The 23,940-nt window shown below is 43.0% G+C and overlaps 1 protein-coding gene across 1 annotated transcript in view; it reads right to left on the minus strand.

Moving 5' to 3' along the window:
• AGAP2 (ArfGAP with GTPase domain, ankyrin repeat and PH domain 2) overlaps nt 1-23,940 on the minus strand; it is a 241,807-nt gene that overhangs the window by 120,208 nt on the left and 97,659 nt on the right. The window contains exons 2-3 of the mRNA XM_088466186.1: nt 17,548-17,606; nt 9,334-9,421 (exon numbers count right to left, since the gene is read on the minus strand). Of these exons, the coding sequence (XP_088322312.1) occupies nt 9,334-9,421; nt 17,548-17,606 (147 nt within the window). The remainder of the gene's footprint in view (nt 1-9,333; nt 9,422-17,547; nt 17,607-23,940) is intronic.

The raw sequence follows: 23,940 nt of genomic DNA on the forward strand, positions 1-23,940 counted from the left end.
GATAAGTAATATTACTGTTATCTGGTTGCTTTAATTACTGTTATAGATAGCTGGTTACTGGCCATAACTATTAATGGTGGCTGGTTACTAGACAATAACATTACTGTTGGCTGGTAACGGCAAGTGTAGCAGGATGTCCACCACTGCTTTAATCCTTTTGTTCATTGTCTTTAATATCTCCAGCTCGCAGGTGAAAGCAGGGACGCAGAGTATGACATTGTTGTAGCTATTTTTTCTGCATGTAGACAGACAGCAAAAACTCAGAACAAAAATCCTAATGTATCGAATAGGGGGACCACATTTCTGATCTCACTTTTGAGGAATACAGTAACATTTTTTGCAGAACTAAACAGCTCATTAGACACTTGCACATCACTGCATAGAATGCCCATACAACCAGCTATCTCTGTGTCAGTGGGATGGAGAAGGACAGACACACTCTACGTTTCATTTGATAATGGAAATTGTTTACTGAAATAATAACGAGTGGATCGCAATGGGATGTGGGTACTTTGTGGGGGAGTTTCTTGGCAAATAGCTTTAAACCATTGTGGTAAGAGTTTGAAAACAATAAAGGATACAAATAACAATAGCCAAACGCATTTCTTTTGCTAGCTTTCTTATGTAATATAGGCAGGCTGTGTAATATCTGTTATATCAGACTCTTGTAGGGAAACAATGATCTTGCACACAATGGCATTCAAAATAATAAGTCTTATAAAATTACCGAGAAAGGAGTGGTGACATTTTATTTAAAACATGGGGAACTTATATATATGCTCAGTTACATGATGCCACTCAGATGGGACGCTGACAGGGTTAGGAGGATACCAACACCTGTCGGTAGGTATCCTAAGTCTCCCCCTCTCCCTACCCTAACCCTCCCTCCCGATGCCTAAACCCATCCACCCCCTCCCCGCACCCTAAACCTAACCCTCTCTTCTTAGTACCTAACCCTAACCCTCCCCTTAGTGCCTAACTCCTAACCCTCCCCCCATCCCTGCTACTTACATTCCGGATGTCGGCGAAGGGATTCTGACAGGTGTTGGGATTCTGGTGCCGGTATTGTAAGCGCCAGCATCCCCTGTGCCAGGATACTGAACGTATCCCCACTCAGACACATATTCAAAAACTTTTTGGGGCTTATGTAATAGGTTGCGAGCTGCCCCCGCTGCGGGAACTCCTGCTAGTCTTCTCATATTTATATGTATATAAACCCGGAAGTCCCCACACCGCAAAGGACAGCTCTTAACAGGAGACTATCCTCTGCAGTGTTATTAAATGCCGGTATGCATGCGATGATTGGCTGGATGTAGGGGTGAGCGGGTTCGGATATCTGAAATCCGAACCCCCCCCGAGACCCCCCGATCCGAGTCCGATCCGAGTCAGGCTCGACTTTTCCCGCCTGACTCGGATCTGAAATCGAGGCAAAACGTCATCATCCCGCCTTCCGGGTCTCGCGGGTTTTGGATCCTATATAAGGTACCCACGTCGGCGCCATTTTCTCACTCGGCTGTGGACTGTGAAGAGGGAGGGTGGGAGTTAGGGCTGGCTGGGCTGTGTAGTGTAGTGTAGTGTAGTGCAGTGTAGTGTTGTGCTGTGCTGCTGTTGTCCACAGGGGCTGTGTCCACTCCTCCAAAGTCCATAGGGGCTGGCTGTGTTGTGCTGTGCTGCTGTTGTCCATAGGGGCTGTGTCCACTCCTCCAAAGTCCATAGGGGCTGGCTGTGTTGTGCTGTGCTGCTGTTGTCCATAGGGGCTGTCCACTCCTCCAAAGTCCATAGCGGCTGGCTGTGTTGTGCTGTGCTGCTGTTGTCCATAGGGGCTGTGTCCACTCCTCCAAAGTCCATAGGGGCTGGCTGTGTTGTGCTGTGCTGCTGTTGTCCATATGGCCGTGTCCACTCCTCCAAAGTCCATAGGGGCTGGCTGGACTGTGTTGTGCAGTCAGTTGTCCATAGGGGCTGTGTCCACTCCAAAGTCCTGTGCAGTGTCCCAGTCCTAAAGGGGTGCTGTAGTGTTGTCCAGGGGGTGCTCTCCCCATGTGCAGAAAAAAAAAAAATTCTGTGTTTGTGAATTGTGTGCGCAGTAGCCGCACGTGCATCAACAAAGTAGTGCCAAGCGTGCGCCTGTGTCATAAGTAAAGGGCCGGCTGGCTTGACCGTTAAAGGGTGCTGTAACCCCCAAAGTACACTCCAAACAAAATAAAAAAATATTTTCTGTGTTTGTGAATTGTTTGCGCAGTAGCCGCACGTGCATCAACAAAGTAGTGCCAAGCGTGCGCCTGTGTCATAAGTAAAGGGCGGGCTGGCTTGACCGTTAGAGGGTGCTGTAACCCCCAAAGTACACTTCAAACAAAATAAAAAAATATTTTCTGTGTTTGTGAATTGTGTGCACAATAGCCGCACGTGCATCAACAAAGTAGTGCCAAGCGTGCGCCTGTGTCATAAGTACAGGGCGGGCTGGCTTGACCGTTAAAGGGTGCTGTAATCCCCAAAGTACACTCCAAGCAAAATTAAAAAATATTTTCTGTGTTTGTGAATTGTGTGCGCAGTAGCCGCATGTGCATCAACAAAGTAGTGCCAAGCGTGCGCCTGTTTCCCATAAATAAAGGGCCGGCTGGTTTGACCGCTAAAGGGTGCTGTATCCCCCAAAGGGCACTCCAAACAAAATAAAAAAATTTTTTCTGTGTTTGTGAATTGTGTGCACTGTGGCTGCACGTGCATCAACAAAGGAGCAGCGCCAAGCGTGCGCCTGTGTCTCATAAGTAAAAGGCCGGCTGGCTTGTCCTTTAAAGGGTGCTGTAACCCCCAAAGGGCACTCCAAACAAATTAAAAAAACATATTTTTTGTGTTTGCGAATTGTGTGCGCAGTAGCCGCATGTGCATCAACAAAGTAGTGCCAAGCGTGCGCCTGTGTCCCATAAATAAAGGGCCGGCTGGATTGACCGCTAAAGTGTGCTGTAACCCCCAAAGGGCACTCCAAACAAAATAAAAAAAACAATTCTGTGTTTGTGAATTGTGTGCTCAGTAGCCGCACGTGCATCAACAAAGTAGTGCCAAGCGTGTGCCTGTGTCATAAGTAAAGGGCGGGCTGGCTTGACCGTTAAAGGGTGCTGTAATCCCCAAAGTACACTCCAAACAAAATTAAAATATATTTTTTTGTGTTTGTGAATTGTGTGCGCAGTAGCCGCACGTGCATCAACAAAGTAGTGCCAAGCGTGCGCCTGTGTCCCATAAATAAAGGGCCGGCTGGATTGACCGCTAAAGGGTGCTGTAACCCCCAAAGGGCACTCCAAACAAAATAAAAAAATATATTTTTTTGTGTTTGTGAATTGTGTGCGCAGTAGCCGCACGTGCATCAACAAAGTAGTGCCAAGCGTGCGCCTGTGTCCCATAAATAAAGGGCCAGCTGGATTGACCACTAAAGGGTGCTGTAACCCCCAAAGGGAACTCCAAACAAAATAAAAAATATTTTCTGTGTTTGTGAATTGTGTGCGCAGTAGCCGCACGTGCATCAACAAAGTAGTGCCAAGCGTGCGCCTGTGTCATAAGTAAAGGGCCAGCTGGCTTGACCGTTAAAGGGTGCTATAACCCCCAAAGTACACTCCAAACAAAATAAAAAAATATTTTCTGTGTTTGTGAATTGTTTGCGCAGTAGCCGCACGTGCATCAACAAAGTAGTGCCAAGCGTGCGCCTGTGTCATAAGTAAAGGGCGTGCTGGCTTGACCATTAAAAGGTGCTGTTACCCCCAAAGTATACTCCAAACAAAATAAAAAATATTTTCTGTGTTTGTGAATTGTGTGCGCAGTAGCCGCACGTGCATCAACAAAGTAGTGCAAAGTGTGCGCCTGTGTCATAAGGAAAGGGCCGGCTGGCTTGACCGTTAAAGGGTGCTGTAACCCCCAAAGTACACTCCAGTCCAAACCAAAAAAAAAATTATTTTCTGTGTTTGTGAATTGTGTGCGCAGTAGCCGCACGTGCATCAACAAAGGAGCAGCGCCAAGCGTGCGCCTGTGTCCCATAAGTAAAGGGCCGGCTGGCTCATTTCTTAAAGGGTGGTGTAACCCACAAAGTGCACTAGTATCCAACAAAAATAAAAAATTATTTTCTGTTTTTGTGTGCGCCTTAGCCGCACGTATATATCAATATAACATAAATGGAGGACCAAACTTTCTCAGATAAAAATAAAATAGGGAAAGATCAAGAACCACTTCCTCCTAGTGCTGAAGCTGCTGCCACTAGTCTTGACATAGACAATAACATGCCATCAACGTCGGCTGCCAAGGCCGATGCCCAATGTAATAGTAGAGGGCACATACAATCCCAAATGACAAAGTTCAGGAAAATGACCTTGAAAAAAACATTTAAATCATCTGAAGAGAAACGTAAACTTGCCAATATGCCATTTACAACACGAAGTGGCAAGGAATGGCTAAGGTCTTTCCCTATGTTCATGACTAGTGGTTCAGCTTCACATGACGATGGAAGCCCTCCTCCCACTAAAAAAATCAAACGAGTTAAGCTGGCAAAAGCACAGCGAAGAACTCTGCGTTATAAGAAGATATCACAAATCCCCAAGGAGAATCCAAGTGTGGTGGTGGTTGCGATGCCTGACCTTCCCAGCACTGGACGGGAAGAGGTGGCTCTTTCCACCATTTGCACGCCCCCTGCAAGTGCTGAAAGGAGCACCCACAGTCCACTTGCTGATATGCAAATTGAAGATGTCACTGTTGAAGTACAACAGGATGAGGATACTGGTGTAGCTGGCGCTGAGGAGGAAGTTGGCGAGGAGGATTCTGATGGTGATGTGGTTTGTTTAAATCAGGCTCCGGGGGAGACAGTTGTTGTCCGTGGGATGAAAAAGCCCATCACAGTCATGCCTGGGCAGAAGACCAAACATTCCACCTCTTTGGTCTGGCAATATTTCTATCCAAATCCGGACAACAACTGTCTTGCCATATGTACTATATGTAAAGGTGAAATAAGTAGGGGTAGGGACGTTAACCACCTAGGAACATCCTCCCTTATACGGCACCTGCAGCGCGTTCATAAAAAGTTACTGTCAAGTTCAGAAACTTTGGCTAAGACGGTAAGCAGTCCAGGGACACCTAAATCCCGTTGTCCTGTTGTATCCAAGCGCCTGCAAACTACACCGTCAACTCCCTCCTCGTCAATTTCCTCCTTAGTCAGGATCGGAAGTAGTCCTGCAGGCCATGTCACTGGCATAACTGACTCTCCTATCCGGGATTCCACCGGAGGATCCTGCATTGCTACGCCTCCTGCTGCCACTGCTGCTGTTGCTGCTGCTGGGAGTCCTTCATCATCCCAGAGAGGAAGTAGGAACACCACTACTTTTACTAAACAATTGACCCTCCAACAGTCCTTAGCGAGGAGGATGAAGTACGACAGCAGTCATCCTGAAGCAAAACGTATAACTGAGGCCTTGACTGCTATGTTGGTGTTAGACGTGCATCCGGTATCCGCCATTAGTGCAGTGGGATTTAGACAATTGATGGAGGTAGTGTGTCCCCGGTTCCAAAACTCGTCTAGATTCCACTTCACTAGGCAGGCGATACCGAGACTGTACAGAAACGTCAGAAAAAGTATCCTCAGTGTCCTGAAAAATGCCGTTGTACCCAATGTCCACTTAACCACGAACATGTGGACAAGTGGAACAGGGCAGACTAAGGACTATATGACTGTGACAGCCCACTGGGTAGATGTATCACTATACACAGCAACAGCAGCAGCGTCACCAGTAGCAGCATCTCTGAAACGCCAGCTCGTTCCAAGGCAGGCTACGCTGTGTATCACCGGTTTCAGTAAGAGGCACACCGCCGACAACCTCTTAGAGAAACTGAGAGAAATCATCGCCCAGTGGCTTACCCCACTTAGACTCTCCTGGGGATTTGTGATATCTGACAACGCCACCAATATTGTGCGGGCATTACATTTGGGCAAATTCCAGCACGTCCCATGTTTTGCTAACACAATAAACTTGGTGGTTCAGAATTTTCTGAAAAGCGACAGGGGCATGCAGGAGACGCTTTGGGTGGCCCGAAAAATTTCTGGCCACTTTTGCCATTCAGCGACTGCGTGCTGAAGACTGGAGCACCAGCAAACACTCTTGAACCTGCCCCGCCATCACCTGAAGCAAGAGGTTGTGACGCGGTGGAACTCAACCCTCTATATGCTTCAGAGGATGGAGGAGCAGCAAAAGGCCATTCAAGCCTATACAACCACCTATGACATAGGCAAAGGAGGGGGTATGCACCTGACTCAAGCACAGTGGAGAATGATTTCCGTGTTGTGCAAGGTTCTCCAGCCCTTCGAACTTGCCACACGTGAAGTCAGTTCAGACACTGCCAGCTTGAGTCAGGTCATTCCCCTCATCAGGCTTTTGCAGAAGCAGCTGGAGAAAGTGAAGGAGGAGCTAATACGGAGCGATTCCGCTCGGCATGTGGGACTTGTGGATGAAGCCTTTCATTCGCTTTGCCAGGATTCCAGTGTGGTCAATCTGTTGAAATCAGACCACTACATTTTGGCCACCGTGCTCGATCCTAGGTTTAAAGCCTATGTGGTGTCTCTCTTTCCGGCCGACACAAGCCTGCAGAGGTGCAAAGACCTGCTGGTGAAAACACTGTCAGCTGAAGCGGAACGTGACACGTCAACAGCTCCTTCTTCATTTTCTCCCGCAACTGGGGCTGCCAGGAAAAAACTTAGGTATCCTACCCACTGGCGGTGATGCAGGGCAGGCAGGACCAAGTTTGGACATCTGGTCCGGACTGAAGGACCTGGCAACAATTTCTGACATGTCTACTGTCACTGCATATGATACTGTCACCATTGACAGAATGGTGGAGGATTACATCGGTGACAGCATTCAAGTAGGCATGTCAGACAGTCCGTACCTGTACTGGCAGGAAAAATAGGCAATTTGGAGGCCCCTGTACAAACTGGCTATTTTACCTGAGTTGCCCCCCCCTCCAGTGTGTACTCCGAAAGAGTGTTTAGTGCAGCCGGGAACCTTGTCAGCGAAAGGCGTTGGAGGTTGCTTCCACAAAATGTGGAGAAGATGATGTTCATAAAAATGAATTATCAACTCTTCCAGGGAGACCAGCCTCCAGAACTTACAGAGAGACCTGTGGTGGTGGATTCCAGCGGGGACGAGTTAATACTCTGTGAGGATGAGGATGTACACAACACTGAGGAGGGTGAGGAATCGGTGGATGAGGAGGATGAGGATGACATCTTGCCTCCGTAGAGCCAGTTTGTGCAGGGACAGATTAATTGCCAGCTTGTTTTGTGGGGGCCCAAACAAACCAATCATTTCAGCCACAGTCGTGTGGCAGACCCTGGCGCTGAAATGATTGGTTTGTTAAAGTGTGCATGTCCTGTTTATACAACATAAGGGTGGGTCGGAGGGCCCAAGGACAATTCCATCTTGCACCTCTTTTTTTTCTTTGCATTTGCATTATGTACAGTTTGGGGCCTAGTTTTTCAAACTGCCATCCTGTCTGCCACTGCAGTGCCACTCCTAGATGGGCCACGTGTTTGTGCCGCCCACTCGTATCGCTGAGCATAGTCATCCAGCTACCTCGGTGCAACCTTTTGGACATAAAAACACTATTGTGAGGTGTGAGGTGTTCAGAATAGACTGGAAATGAGTGGAAATTAAGGTTATTGAGGTTAATAATAGCATAGGAGCAGAAAAAAACACAAATTCTGTGATTTTAGCTGTTTTTATGCTTTTTTTTTAAATATACAGATCCAAAACACAAAACCCAGAACCCAAAACACAGAAGGGTGGTTTTGGCAAAACCAAATCAGATCCAAAACACGAAGAAAGATCCAGATCCAAAACCAAAACACAAAACACGAAAAGTGGCCGGTGCACACCCCTAGCTGGATGCATCACATCCAAAATGAGATGCTTGATGCATCCCGTCCATAGAGTGCGACTTAAAAATATGCTCTTTGCTGTAAATGCAGCTACAGTTAGGGTTTAAAGTAACTTGCACTTGTGTTCATCTATGCTTGGTGAGGCCTTCACAGGTGCATGCAAGTCCAAACTGAGTAGAGCTAAACTACATTAGATTAGTTAGAACTTGAATAAGCCATTTGGGAGGCAAAGCTATTGTGTCGCAAATGACTTGCTGTAAAGATACTTTCTGATAATGATGCACCAGTGCATCCCTTATTCATAAAATAAATAATTAAATATTTTATTTAAACTGCTTCCAGTAAGTGACTAGTACAAGTGTAATAGTCTTAGCTGGTTAAAGCAGGTGTACTGCGATCATATGGTCCCTCTAAAAAGTGCTATTTAGCATGAGACAATGGCAGACTGTCATGATCAGTGTACTGTAGGTTACCCTCTGTCATAATGTGAAACCAAAGGGGGGGGGGGAGGAATTGGGGTGATCCACAGTTGTGGGTCAAAAGCAAACACTAATTTTGGTGCACTCTTGATATAATGTTGTATAAATTAAAGTATAACTAATAATTTAATATAAAAGATTATGTAGCTCTGCAGTATATACACACCACAAACACAATATTTAAATCACCATGAAAAGAACATAGTCTTTTGCATATTAAACAAGAAGCTCTCTAGGAGCTGCAATGACATAAGATATGAATTCTTATATGTGTTAGGGCTCTCTGGGAGTAATAAAGGCGAAAATATAAATCAAATATATGACAAAGAAACATCGTTGGTACTGTAGTCACATTATGTAGAAAGATTACTGACATGGTCATATGTATATATCAGGTGTTATCAGAGATTGCAAATGAAAGTATTAACAGAAAGACATTGAATACATAGCATAATACATAATACACAAATTAATACATAATCCATGTTGTACTATTGTCCTATTTCTGAATACTCCTGGGGATACACTTTACCCACCAGCAAAAGTGCTGGTATAAACTTAAAGTAGTCATTTATACAGCGTTACAACAAGGGTGCACCAAAAGGAGTTTTTGCTTTTGGTAGGTATGTAACCACAAATAAATAAAACATACACTATATCTTATATATAAAATTCATTGGCAAATTTATTTGTTTGTCTGGTTGTGCATTCGGACATCCCTGCACCAACTGGGATGAAACCAACGCGAGATGGTCCAGTTGGATCCTGACCAGGTTTTAGGGGAATTAGGGTCCTCCCGGTCAGACCTCCCGTTGGTGTTCGCAGAACTTTTGTATATACAGTACAGCAAGACCATGGGTAAAATAAAGTGTCCCTAAGAGAAAGTCAATATAGACACTGAAAGTAGTTTATAAAAAAATCAATGACTTTATGCTGTAAAACCTGAGAACTTACTTTCTGGTGCTTCTAATGCCAGATAGGATCCCGTAACAAACCGGTGAACAAGAGCAGATTTTCCACTTTTAATGTTACCCACAACTCCCTAAAAGAGAGAAAAAAATATTTTAATTTGTGTTGTAAATCAGATTTCTACCAAAAGATGGCACAAACATGGGTATATACACATGGTACAAGTTCTAATATTACAGTGTCGGGAAAGAGTAATTCAGTGAATAAGGACACCATATGACTTTGGGGGAAAGGGGGCTTGGGTTAGTGCAGGGTAATGGGGTTCTTCTTTTATACACAGGATTTTTACTGTAATGCATTGTAAAAGATACAAATTACATTTCTTAGATAATTTACAATGTGTGATTGTAGGTACTAACAGGAATATGTAAGCTACAGTGAGAGATGTACATCGTTTTACGGCCAAATGTAGAATGAGACAGATATTTAATGGAACAGTATGGATAATGTTGCTCATCTGTAGATCTCTCCAACCCTACTGCCACATTAAAATACATGGAGTCTGTGCTTAACCAGGAATCAATAGAGGTTTTTGGCATAATCTTGGCCAAGGTTACGGGCCTACCCACCACATCCGGTAACCTCTGTAGGTTAGGTCCCTAACATACTAGGGTTCAAATACAGAGCGCGGGACACCCCCAAACTAGCCCAGCTAAGCCACCCCAAGGCACAGCTATAATAAGAAAAGTGAATTGTAAAGGAAATAGCCGCAGCTGCATATAAAGAATAAAAATAAAAAAGTGAAATACATATATAAAAAAACAGATAGTGAAGCGTTAAAATGTGTTGAAAGAAAAATGTGTTATACTGCGGTGCCTTGAAGCAGATCAACCAAAGCAATCCAGGGGACCCACGCCCCAAAATTTAACCAAAGCTGCACTACACAGTCTAAATATTTGCAGGACTTACCTATATTGTGCCTCTGACTGGTGTGCATATAACAATGCCAGACTTCATGCTCTAAAACAATGTAGTAGGGGTGCTAGTTTGAGTGGAAAGTGTCTCAAGCTTTCAGGTGTGCAAAGCAATGCACTGATTGGATTTATATAGAAAATGGGCCTCAGACTGCACACCCTGAACATATATATGTATAATTGGAGGTGCTACCTGTGGAGACAATTGATATATACACAAAAGGGAATACAAGTGCACAACTCCATTTGAACCCTTGTATTTTAGGGACCTACCCTACAGAGGTTACCCGGATGTGGTGGGTAGGCCCATAACGTTGGCCAAGATTATGCCAAAAACCTCTATTTATTGCAAAAATGTATTTATTTATATATAATCAGTTAATTTGGAGTTGTGCACTTGTATTCCCTTTTGTGTACATACAGTATCAATTGTCTCCACAGGTAGCACCTCCAATTATACATATATATGTTCAGGGTGTGCAGTCTGAGGCCCATTTTCTACTTAACCAGGAATCCCCAATCTGTCTAACACTTTGCATTATAACCCAATTCAGTCCCCTCCATCTTGCCCCACTATTAAATGTTCTTTGAATGCAAAGAATATTTGTGCAGCATCTTGCACATGACATCCCAGGAATGTTAAGGGTCTATTTCTGCACTTTTCTTATACCATTTTTTTCACCTAAGTCCTGGGTCTGACCCGAGATTTGGAACACAGTATCAAAACAGGTCAGGCCCGGGACAGACAGCTTTTCAACTGTGCTGCTGATACAGGTAATTCCCAGATCGGCGCCATTCACACTGCACACAGATGCATTACTGCCACTTGGAGATGCGGCTCTCTCCATGCTGTAAACAGGTCACGGGTCAGATGACCTGTGTTACCCGTTTACACTGAGCCTTACCTGGGTCCTTTATGGGAAAAAACATGCTCACTAGCAGGGTTGATTCACGGGTGACTGGACCCGGGTGGAGCTGTTTCCACTGATAAAAATCCTGGGTTGATGTGCGTTCCCGTGCAATAACCTAGGATTTTCAGGTCAGTGGAAAAGGGGAATAAGTTACCCTGTCTGACTGATAATGGTTCCTGTACTAGATATTGCAATTGGAGTTCTAAAGTTATAGCTCCTTTATGTTACATATAATTGTGAGTCCTATATAAAAATGAATAAATCAGTTTCAATAATTACAAATCAGGTGAATAAAAAGAAAATCCTTATAAAGCCAGACTTGCGTGACCTTTTGGGCATTTTTTAAACTAGTACTGGGTTGTCAATTTTGCGTGTAAAAAATATTGGTGATATTAAAAGTTAATGAGCATTAGTTTGCGTTTACTGCCAAAGATTGTGGTTTAAAATTTTCTATTATTAAAAATCCCCCTTAAACTATTTTACTTGATTATGTCAATTATAAATATAGCTTGTGATCACAAAGCAGAACTTTACAGAAATACTTGTGTAAGATCATCATACAGAAAATAAATTACAGTAAGTAACATGACCTGGTCAAGATCAGAAAAAACAATATATTCTATGAAAGATTATGAGATGAGGAATCTATATTAAATAAACACAGAACCTAAAATACATCTCGGTTGCTTTTCTGTGTAACAAAATAGAAATGCAAACATTACATAACCTGGTTAAAGAAAATATGTTCTGGAAAAGTTGCGATGCATGGAATTAATATTGCTTTCAATGTAAACAGGTCTCCACATTTCTGTGAATCTGTTAATGGGTAGTTAAAAGACACTACATTGAGGTATTCAGAAAATTGCAGTAGGCAGTAACTGGGATACAGCCAGGGGTGCCGAGAGGGGGGGAAGCTGCCACAAACATATTGGATTTTTTTCTTTTATGTAAGGAGGGGGTCTGGCCACAACTCTGCAGGTTGGCCACACCCTCTCCCAGTATTGGGGCCCAGCAGAGCTGTTGGCAGCACTGGTACAGCTAAATAATAAGAGTAATTTCCTTATGCAGTTTCTTTTAATCATATATTATAAGGCTACATGATAGTGTTATTCATTTTTGCATCAAAAAACAAACATAATACAGAAATATGGGCCCTAATTTTTTTAGTGACTTTTATTATTACTATTTTTTATTTATATTTAGTTTTTACTATTATTACAGCAAAAAGCGTTAATTTAATATAAGATAAGCTTTCATGTCACTGGCATACAAAGCCTTTATTAGAGCATATTTATTACTAGTGCTGCTGTGGAAGAGTGCATATTTAAGGCAGATGTGGTAATTTTTTGTACAAATTCGCAAAGTAAAAATTAATATTTTGACACAAATTTACTATTCTGCTCTTGCCAGGAGATGGGCATCCCAATAGTCTGTTCTGACAAAGAGCTGCAAGCAACTATCCTACGCTGCTTCCTGGTTCGGTTCGCACTGCGCATGCGTGGCCCTTGGTTGGTGCATGCGTCACCAGGAGCCAAAATTAGCCTATTATAGGTTGATGCCATCTGGAGATGGTGTTAGCAATCTGGGCCAAGCTCGGTAATCATGCTTCGCATTTCAAAGCTTAGTAAATCCGGCAGCAGAGCAGTTCCTACGAAACCTATCGTACTGCATTTGCGATTGAATATGGAGGGACCATATCAGAGATATCTCTGATATCTGCCGTGATCTCTCCATAGTACATCTGGGGGATCCTTAATACTGTCTTTGCGCATGTTTTCAGAGAATATCTTGCAAATATTTAAGTATCATTAGGCCCCTAAGTATTAAAAGACCCAGTAAGAAGCTGATTTTTGGGGGGGGTTCTTTGTTTTTGTAATATGTTACTATATGAACAAAGACATCTTGTACGGCTTGTTATGTTGTTTCAATAAAAATTTTCTTTAAAAAAAAAAAAAAAGACCCAGTAAGAAGCTGATTTTTGGAGGGGTTGTTTGTTTTTGTAATATGTTACTATATGAACAAAGACATCTTGTACGGCTTGTTATGTTGTTTCAATAAAAATTTTCTTTAAAAAAAAAAAAAAAAAGACCCAGTAGGAGCGATTGAGAACTGTGCTAATAAGCAGTATAGGGCTCTAGCAAGTTGCTGCCAAGAAGGTGGATGTACTACAAAACTCAACTTATGTAGGTGGCTCGAAATATGCAAGGTCTTAGCGCATACCTTGTTAGATTTCACTAACAATTTAGGAAATATTTTTATTACAAATAAAATGTATTAGTATATTAAGGTGTGTTTATATAAAAACGGAGGAGTATCTAATTTAACATACTAGATATATTTAGTACACTGTATATAGGTACATTTACCTCCCCATCCTATAATCAGGGGCGCCGAGAGGGGGGGGGGGGAGCGGGTACAATTTACCCAGGCCCGGGCTTCCAGGGGGACCCAGGTCCGGCACCGCCCCCCCTCCCTCCTCACTATCTCGCAGCAGCCCATGCTGGGATGCAGTGGGAGATTGCTGTGGCTGCTGCTTAGCAATCTCACACTGATTGCGCCCCCCCCCCCCGGCTTTGCGCCGGGCTGAGGAGCTCACAGCGCCCCATCCCCGGCGCTGCAAAAGTATGGTTTTTGTTTGTTTTTTTCTTCGAGGGGGCGTGGCCACGCCTCCCGCAATTAGGCCATGCCCCCTCCTTTACCGGGGCCCTGCGGCGCTCTCAATGGCCCTGCCTATAATACAGATTCCCCTATCCCTATATAGGAGCCACTTAACTTAACAGTATACGACAATATTAGGGCAACCTATAAGTAAAATACAGATATAACTATACTAAGGACCTCATTCAGAGCCGCTCGCTAGATGCAATCGCTCGCATCCAGTGTATGCAAATTTGTCAAAGTGACGACATGGGAAGCGATCGCTCGCCAAGGCATAAGCACACCTACTTTGGCTGTGCGAGCAATTGCTCTGTGTATGCAGACACCCATTAGTGAATGTAGAGACGCCCACCAGCGCACGTCATCTCCAGGAAGTGTATTACAACATTGGTACATCGAGCACCATTGGTTGCGATCGCAGAGCTTGTGGTTGCCTTACCCTACTGAAAGCACTGCGTGGACTTCAGTGTAAAAGACAGGCATGTGACGTGTACTATGACGCTGCCTGGTAATTATGCATGTCTTAAAAACGGTGTTGAAACACTCAGGCACACCTGCGTTCGCAACTCCACACCCCCGTTATTAGTGTTCTGCCCCTGTTACCACCCACAAACGACCTCTCCTGTCACTCATTAGCCTGGGCTGTCTTTGCTGGGTGAGCGAGCGGGCTGCGATCGCACAGAGTAGTTCGCGCACGCATAGAACGAACATCTTCTCCACTCTTTTCACCGCTTCATGAATAGACCCCTATAGTGGAAGTTATATACCCAGAGATCGCTGACACTCCCCACGAAGCACCAGATCCACGGTAAAACGACCTCTCCTGTCACTCATTAGCCTGGGCTGTCTTTGCTGGGTGAGCGAGCGGGCTGCGATCGCACAGAGTAGTTCGCGCACGCATAGAACGAACATCTTCTCCACTCTTTTCACCGCTTCATGAATAGACCCCTATAGTGGATGTTATATACCCAGAGATCGCTGACACTCCCCACGAAGCACCAGATCCACGGTAAAACACAGAACAGCAACGCAGACTTCTCTAGATTGGGGACTGTTACTAATAATAGAGTATGTTCTAGGTATACCAGAGAGTATAACAATAACTTACATGTGTGGGACTGCATTGGTATAACCTTTATCTAGGAAGCAATTTGTGTCCAGCTACTACAGGAATTCTGACTAATTGCCATGTGGAGTTTCCTTATCATTTGAGAACAACTATATCTACGGCAATACACAGGCACACAATGCATATACCCTGTATGTCTGCACTACCTATTCACTATTTATTGACTTATAGAGCCAAATGTAATAGGGCGAGAGATTAGAAAATGTGACAGTTTAGCAGTAACCTCTCACACTTTTTAAACTCGCCCAAAGTAATAGAGTCTGAGAACAGAGCAAATTTGCATGTTTTCAGACTCAAAAACTCTCATGATTTAAACTCTCATCCAGATGTTTTTCCATTTTGAAGATAAAACACGACCAATGTGAGAGCTTACTGCTAAACTCTCACATTTTCTAAACTCTCACCCTATTACATTTGGCCCATAGGATCTGATTGGAATGAGAACCCTTATCATAAAGGGTCATTGTTTTTTACAGTGACTATTATCTGGGCCACTCCAGCCCACACTATACAAGGAAGTTTTATGTTGTGTTGTATGTAATTGTCTGTATACTGGTATTAGGCACATTTGCATTAGTCATTCCTTATGAATTTGTATAAACTATACTAATACATTTATTTATATATATATACAGTACTTGTCAAAAGTCTGAGCACATCCCCTGAAATTGAAAAGAAGCTTTCTTACGTTCCAAATTGTCAACAAATTTCCTGAAAGCTCCAGGTAGTCAAAAATGGGCAAAAAGAACTGTGAGTTAAGTGTGGAAACACGTGCTCAAATCATTGTTTTGAGGGAAGAAGGTTATTCTTTGCGCAAATCCACAACGGTTGAAGGTATCTGTTGGGGCCATACATCGGGCTATTGAACGAAAAATCAAAAACCAGTCAAAATGTTACAAGAAAACGAACTGGTCATCCAAAAACAACAACTGTTCATGAGGACAACTTCATTGTGACTACTAGCAAGCGTAACAGACATTTGACCGCTCTGGAAATAGGAAGGGAGTTGCAGAAAAGTCGTTCCCAGCCTGGGTCCGATAGGACGGTGGCCAGGCGCTTGCAGGAATATGGCCTTAGTGGTAGGGTTGCGGTAAGAAAACCACTTCTACGTGCTACAAACGTAGCAAAAAGGTACGCATGGGCTAAGAAGCATAAGGATTGGACTGAGGAACAGTGGAAAAGGGTGCTTTGGACCGACAAAATTAAATTTGTACTTTTTGGCTCACATTGCTGGGCTTTTTTGCGTCGTCGTCCAGGTGAGCACTTTCTCCCAGACTGTGTAGCGCCAACAGTTAAGCATGGAGGAGGCAATGTGATGGTTTGGGGATGTTTTGCGGGCAACCAAGTTGGAGACTTAGTCAGAATCGACGGAATAATGGATCAAAAGGTGTACCACAACATATGAGTGCGTCATGCGATTCCCTCCGGAATATGACTTGTGGGTCAGAACTTAGTTTTCCAACAAGATAACGATTCAAAACATACGTCCAAGTTGTGTACTAATTATTTGCAAAAGAAACAAGATGCTCACAAAAATGGAATGGCCACCTCAATCACCAGATGTTTCACCCATCGAGGTTTTGTGGGAAGAACTAGACAGAGAAGTCCAAAAACAGATGCCTACCAACACTGAGGGCTCTGGGAGGCTCTTCAAAGCTGCTGGAGTCGAATGGATTGCCAAAAGCTGGAAAAAATTAGTAAATAGGATGCCAAGGATATGCAAAGTGCTTATCAAAGCTAAGGGTCATCACTTCAATGAAAGCAGATTACCTAAAACTACCTAAATAAACTTGCCTAAAGGTCAAAACAAGTATTTTTTTTTGTTTCCTTATTCTTCAAACAGTTGTTTATTTTGTAAACAAAGCCAATAAAACAGGTTTTATTTTGTTACTGTGCAGTTAAATTGAAAATTCCTTAAAATATACTGGTGTGCTCAGACTTTTGTCAAGTACTGTATACTAATATACTAATATATTTTATTTGTAGAAAAATATTGCCTATATTGGTACTTCTTTTTAAATCTAACGAGATATGTGCTAAGACTTTTACATATTAAAAGACCCAGTGTCTTTCTCTCCAGCTGAGGAACCATTGTTTCAGCCAACACTGGAAATGGCACCTATGGGAAAGTTTCTAACAGAGATCACTTATTGTGTTTAAGAAGCGATAAGGTGAATGGAGGCTCAGTGATGCCTCCTGGTAGGAGAAATAGCATTGCTCGCAACAACTGTTGGCAAACCCAACAGATCTTATAAACTATACTGTATCTGACATCTAGATCAGAAATGGATGATCAGAACTTACTCCAGTGATAAAAGAAAAACTCACTTTGAGGGAAGAATGGCCAGACCTGGTGGGACTTCTCTGAAATGCCCAACAGATAAATATAGTAGAGTAAGAAATATTCATTGAGCAGTAAAAAAAGGTACACTAACCATACATTCCTCACTTTGCTCTATTTCTCACTATTTTTATTTTCAAGCTCTGTTCACCCTCTGGTAAATGTACATCTCTGCATTTTACCATGGACGTGTATGCAATTTCAAAGATAAGCATGGTTGCCCTAGCATACGTATAGATGACTTACCACTCGTATTTCTGGCACTGAGCGGCTGAGAGTCCATTCCTGGCTGTTCATTACACATTCTGCAAAAAATAGATATTGAATTTATTAAAATGTGTGTTTCCATTTTGCAGAAGGCAGACAGAGACATTTATCAAGAGTGCATTGTTTGGCTCTCTGCTTGCTGAACCAGAGTCTCTGGCATGCTCTGCCAAACACAACACTGATCACTTTAGTGACTACATGAGCCTAATAAACTATACCTTAAGCATTACAAATCAAATTCTAATTTTAGTAGATAAAATACCATGATGTTTTTCTTTCTATGGCTATGCCCTGCTTTATAGCCGCATGTTATGCTAGATCCATACAGAATACCCTATTATGGCTTGTTAGATATAAGAAATGCTGGTCATCACAAAGTAAGTATTCCTGGAGGAAACCTGTGCTGCAATGATAAATATACAGTATATTATGTCTAACACTCATACCTACATAACACTAGAACATATATATTAACACACACGGAGATAGTCAGTGACTACGTAGTTAATATAAAATATGCATTTTGGCTTCTTTGCTAACGGTTTCCCTGAAGCAACAAAATGTTCACTGTTATTTGTCTTGTTGTATATCAATGTATCTTGTATTAACACTTGATGCTTCAATACAAAAAGAAAACTATTTAAAAAAAAAAGGAGGGAGCAGATTTTAACCTGAACATAAAACACAGAGAGAGGGACAGGTGCCCTAAGCCTTGGAGAGAGATAAAATGGAGAGAGATAAAGTACCAACCAATCATCTCCTGTCATTTTTCCTGTAACATGGCAGTTAGGAGCTGATTGGCTGGTACTTTGGGGTCTATTCATGAAGAACATGAAGTGGCTACTGAAAAATAGCACTATATATCGTATCACATCGATGCAAAATATACTGTAGTGATGTTTAGTAGCCATTCATGTAGACTTACCTGTCCGGCATCTTTGTACGGTATCCGACCCCTTCGCGATGCCTGGAAGCAGTGAGAAGACAGACATATTGGGAGCCCGATATGCCTGCTTCTCACTGCGCATGCACTGGCGTCTGATAGCAGCAGGTCACCTGGGACCTGCTGCAAAGGATGCTGGGCAAAAGGGCCGGAGCCTGCACCAGGTGTCGGGCCGACAGCAGGGAAGTAATCTCCCTGGTCTGTTCGGTTCGCAGTACAGATTACGCCATCCGGAGACATCTTTTGTCTGGACACAGCAGTCAGTAAGGTCTTCCTGACATGTTTCTTTAGAGGAGATGTTTATACCTCTGCAGAAACAACAAGTATTTGTAGGTTGAGAAACGTATCAGGAAGACCTTACTGACCGCTGTGTCCAGACAAAAGGTCCCACATATTGTACCAAAGCAGCAGGATCGCTTACTGGTAATCCCATGTTCCGGACTCATAGTACCACGTCAAAAGGGCTGTGCAGTTACCGGCACACAGCCACCTGATACATAAGCTCCCTCAACAGGACCAAGATCAGACCCAGCGCATGCCTCCGACGGGCACACGAAGCCCACAGGACCCGGTAAGTAACTCAGCCGGACGCACGGGCTCTTTGATAGGAGCCAATTCAAATCTGGCGAATAACTTCATGCACGGAGTTCCGTGTGTTTGTTCTTCACAACCCGTGGGATATATAAGAGTAAAGACAACGCAAGCTCTAATTCCTGTTAAGCAATGACGTGGTAAATATCGGGCTAACACTGTGCATCTAGAATGGGTGGGCAATAAGCAGCCCTCCAGCTGTTGTTGAACTACACATCCCAGCATACCTTGCAACAGTTTTATCATGGCCAAATAGCAAAATGGTGACAGAGCATACTGGGATGTGTAGTTCTACAACAGCTGGGGGGAAGCTTAGTGCCCACCCCTAATCTAGAACATCAGCAGTGCAAGAACCACGGATTCCCTTATTACTGGTTCTCACAGCTGAACCTAGAAATCTTTAAGTGGTGAGTGCACTCTTAAAAACCACTTTATGAATGACATGATTCTATATTACCTATAATCTATTAGTTGAGATCAACTCAGTTCAATATTAGGACTCTGTTGTTCTACAATTGATCAACATCTGATGTACAGAGCGGCCTGTTGCAAACTAATAAACGTTTAAATTCCAAAGACACATTGTGGAACAAGTGGGAATAGCTACATGTGTATGTCTCTGCATAATATCTTGCAATTTGGAGCAGTCGTTACAAACAGTAACTATTTATTTGAATGACATATGTGTACACTTCTTTTGTCTCATCTAGTGGTATCAGTGGTTTGTTATTAGCATTTACTGCAAGTGGCATTTATCTAATTATGTATTTTTTTTAAATTTATGTTTTTACATTTCTTGGAATAAATGATTATATATTTTTACAATCTACCAGTGCTTTCTCTATCTCTTTGAATTTCCTCTTCTTATTACTGACTACAATAGTGCATGCAGTGACCCATCACAATTGCGCTATGGGGTCTAGAAATATCTAGTTACACCCGTGTATGAGTTAAGGTGCATACACACGTAACGATTTTTTGAACGATTTAACTATAACGACGTCGTTATTGTTCAATCGTTGAAAAAATAGTTGTTTCTGAGTTATAACGATGAACGTTTATCGTTCATGTGCATTCGCGTTTGTAGTTCATTCTGACTGACCAACTGAACGATTTTCATTAAGGGAAGTTACAAAAATCATTTGTAGTTCAAAAAAATCATTCATTACACTTTAAAAATTCTGACAGATAATCTGACAGAAAATCGTTCATAAAATTGTTCATAAAATCGTTGGTAACAAAATCGTTGTGTGTGTATGCACCTATAGATAGATAGATAGATTTATACCCCTTTTACACCGGAGTTAAAACCCGGGTTTTTGAAGGGTTAACCCGGGCAGCTCCCTTGTGTAAAAGGGGAGAGGGTTGGATTGCCGGGTCGAGTGACCCGGCAATCCAACCCAGGTAACTAGCAGGGTTTAACACGGGCGTAGCCTGTGAAACCCTGCTGTGAGAATAGCGCACTCTGGGTCACGATGACCTGGAGTGCGCTGCTAGCCGGCCGATTGGTCCGGCTTCAGTGGCGCTTGGAGATGACGTCATCTCCAAGCGACCACTTTCACTCCGAAAAAGCCGGGTCTATGCAGACCCGAGTCGGCGCCGGCAAAATTCCGGGTCTGATCCGGATAGGAACTTTGTTCCAACTCCGGGTCAGACCCGGAATTTAGGTGGAAAAGGGGTATTATTTTCTCGGCTAATTTGACATCAAAATTTATAGCATCAAAATTTATAGCAGCACTAATATTAAGTAAAAATCCCGGCATGTTTTGCACTTAATATTAGTAACGCTCTAAATTTTGAGGCTAAACCTGCCGACAAAGCAGCAGCATCATAAATATAATCCACTATGTTAGAATTTTCTATAAAATCATATGAAACTTTCCATATTCAAAGAAAAAGAAAAAAAATCTCAAAAATAACTTTTTGATTTTCATTTGCTAATAACTAATTTGTTTGAAAAATCATTGTGTCCAGTTATCCGCTTATTATTTTAAAAGATTCCTCACAGTAAGCTCATTAGAATGCTTCTTTTTATAGATTCCCCATTGTGTGAATTTCTTACTATTGAGGAATATTTGTGCTTCTTATGAAAAAGCAATGACATAGGAATAGGGGTTAAAGCAGATGCATTTGTTACCAATTGGCCCAGAGACACAGGGAGGCCGGAATGTCACATTCCTCCTGTTGCCAATTACATCACTCATTAAACCTCACAGAGGCTGCATGTGTGTTTGGCTTCACTTCCTACAAGCACCTACTCACTAATTGGATATAGTATTTTCGGGGCCTACCTCTGTGACCTGCAGCAAACACTTGGCGTTTACAGAGGGAAGTCACATGTATTGCTGTAGCCAATTAGCGAATATCGACAGACTCAGCTGGGGCAGATGAAAACCATGAGTACTATGGGCCAGGTAAAATCATTTGTTTAATATTTAAACATAAAGACTGTCATCTAAAAACATTCAAAGGTCATCATGAAGTTTGGAGTCAAAGTATTTTATGGCAGGTATAACATATAATTTATAAAGTATTTTAAGACCATAGATAGACTGTACATACTGACCATGTGATTTGAATCAATTATTATTCTATGATTACCCATTAAGAGTACTGTATTGTAAAAACTACTATACATTATGGGAAGTACTGTACACTGTACATAGGAATGCTGTTCTATATGCTTCAGGTGAAAATGGTCTTTTTAAACAACCTTAGTTAAAAATAATGGGGGAAGGGAATCAATGTAAATGGGCCTAAATAAAAAAAAACAGTGTAAAATTAGATAAACGTTGTTGCTTTGCGAGCAGATCTTGTAATCTTTAGCAGCTGCGTGTGCGTCAGAGCAAGCATACGCAACTTTAAGCAACTATGGGTGACTCAGTCATACGCATCCCGGCCACAACTCCACTTGCAGTTTAGTGAATGTAACCAGGTGCGACTGGGCGTTTGCATGTAGATTTAGTAAGTCTTGTGCATCTCATGGGTGTGTAGATGGAATTGCAGGGTATTGGGTGGGCGTATGCAGAGATGTGTCTGATTTCAGATAGATCCCTTGTACCAAGAATAGGGCTATTGAGCGCTGATATATATACAAGTGGATGTATAGGGATGGTGCAGCTACATACATGAGACCTGCTGTAATTTTTTTCTATAATTTAGCAATTTTATGTAAATTTTTAAGTTTTATATTATGTAAATACGGCACCTGGCTGGCAAAGGGATAAGTCTCTGCTTACCATTGCCAGCAAATATTCCCGTAGATCTGACAAACAAATTCTTAATAACAATTTGACTGAAAAAGAAAATATTTATTATTGTTTATTTATATAATGTAGTGCCCCCATTGTTATCCTACGCTGTACATAGAATATTGGTAAATTACTTTTACATCAATCCATTTTCTATTACTAATTTTCCTAACAAACAAACACGGTCATGTATAGACACCTATAGCTATGCCACAGGAAAAAATATGTCATACAATTTCCCATGTATGGGTTTATATCTGTTTTTCTAAATTCCACACCCTGAGGCAGTCAAACAAAATTAAAGTGATACCTATAGACAGGCCTGGTGACAGGAAGGCGCTAAGGGTACACCTGTCCCGAGCCCCGAGGCTCAGAGGGACCCGAAGTTTAGAGGGGAAAAATGGTTCTGCGGGGCCTCCTCCTAATTGTGATTTACATTTACTGATTGGTGCGGCGACCGGCACTCCGCAAGTGGGCTAAATTAACTAAACTATCAATCGGTAGCTGCTCACCCACTTCCGGTCACCCCTCCCCCCCCCGTCATCGGTCACCTGGTCTGGTAAATGTGCACATGAATGATGTTGTTGTTGCAACGTCTTACAATGCCGCTGGGCCCTTTGCTGTTGGTAGAGACTATTTCCACTTCAGATTTTGTACCTGGAAGTGACGTGCACTGAGGGCGGAATTGTAGTTTCCTACCCACACAGACAGCCAAAAAAAGAAAGTTAACCCCTCGCGGACTCGCTTCGCTCGCCACACTTCGGGCATGGTGACTCGCTACGCTCGCCACACAGTTATATTCCCCCTCTATGCCCACTTGGATGGTAGGGAATGACGTTGGACACTGGCTGATGACGTAATGGTCAATCTACGGAAGGGGATCTAGCTGTTGCCCTTTGCTGTTCTACCTAAGAAAAGCAGGGAGCTGGAACAGGCAGCCTGGTGACGAGTGCTAATTGCATAATGAACCTCCGGGCAGTTGGCAGGCTGCAGCATTCACGCAACAACAAGCTGCAACAGAGTCTGGTAAAGTGACAGTGTATGTTTACCTCAGTTTTCTCTTTCTCTGTCTTTCTCTCTCTCTCTCTCTCTCTCTCTCTCTCTCCTCCTTCCCCCCCCTCCAGGTGGCTGCTGTTCATTCACAGAAGTGCAGATATATATATATATATATATATATATATATATAATATATATATATATATATATATATATATATATGTGTAGTGTTCACTCTAGCTCCGGCGGCAGGCAGGGCGCCGGAGCTAGAGAGGGCAACTTTGTGCGCTCGCCCAAAAAGGGGGCGTGGTCATAAAAAGGGGGCATGTCTATAAGACGCGTCCCGTTTTTCGTCATACTTGGGGGCGTGCCCGGCACTTACGGACACGCCGGGCAACCCCCAAGCACTGCAGACAGGTAGAATAGATGCCGGCGTCTATTCTCTGGCGGTAACCGGGTCACTGCACATTTCTCCACCCGTGGGACACTGCGTCCCGCCGGTGAAGACGGCACCCGTAGGCTGTGAGGGCAGGGCACTTTTTGCCCTCCTTCTGGAGGGCAGGGTGCTTTTTGTATGTATGTTGCATTTGT

Source organism: Taudactylus pleione, unplaced genomic scaffold (assembly GCF_031769625.1).
Source record: "Taudactylus pleione unplaced genomic scaffold, aTauple2 ptg000065l, whole genome shotgun sequence".
NCBI classification, from domain to species: domain Eukaryota; kingdom Metazoa; phylum Chordata; class Amphibia; order Anura; family Myobatrachidae; genus Taudactylus; species Taudactylus pleione.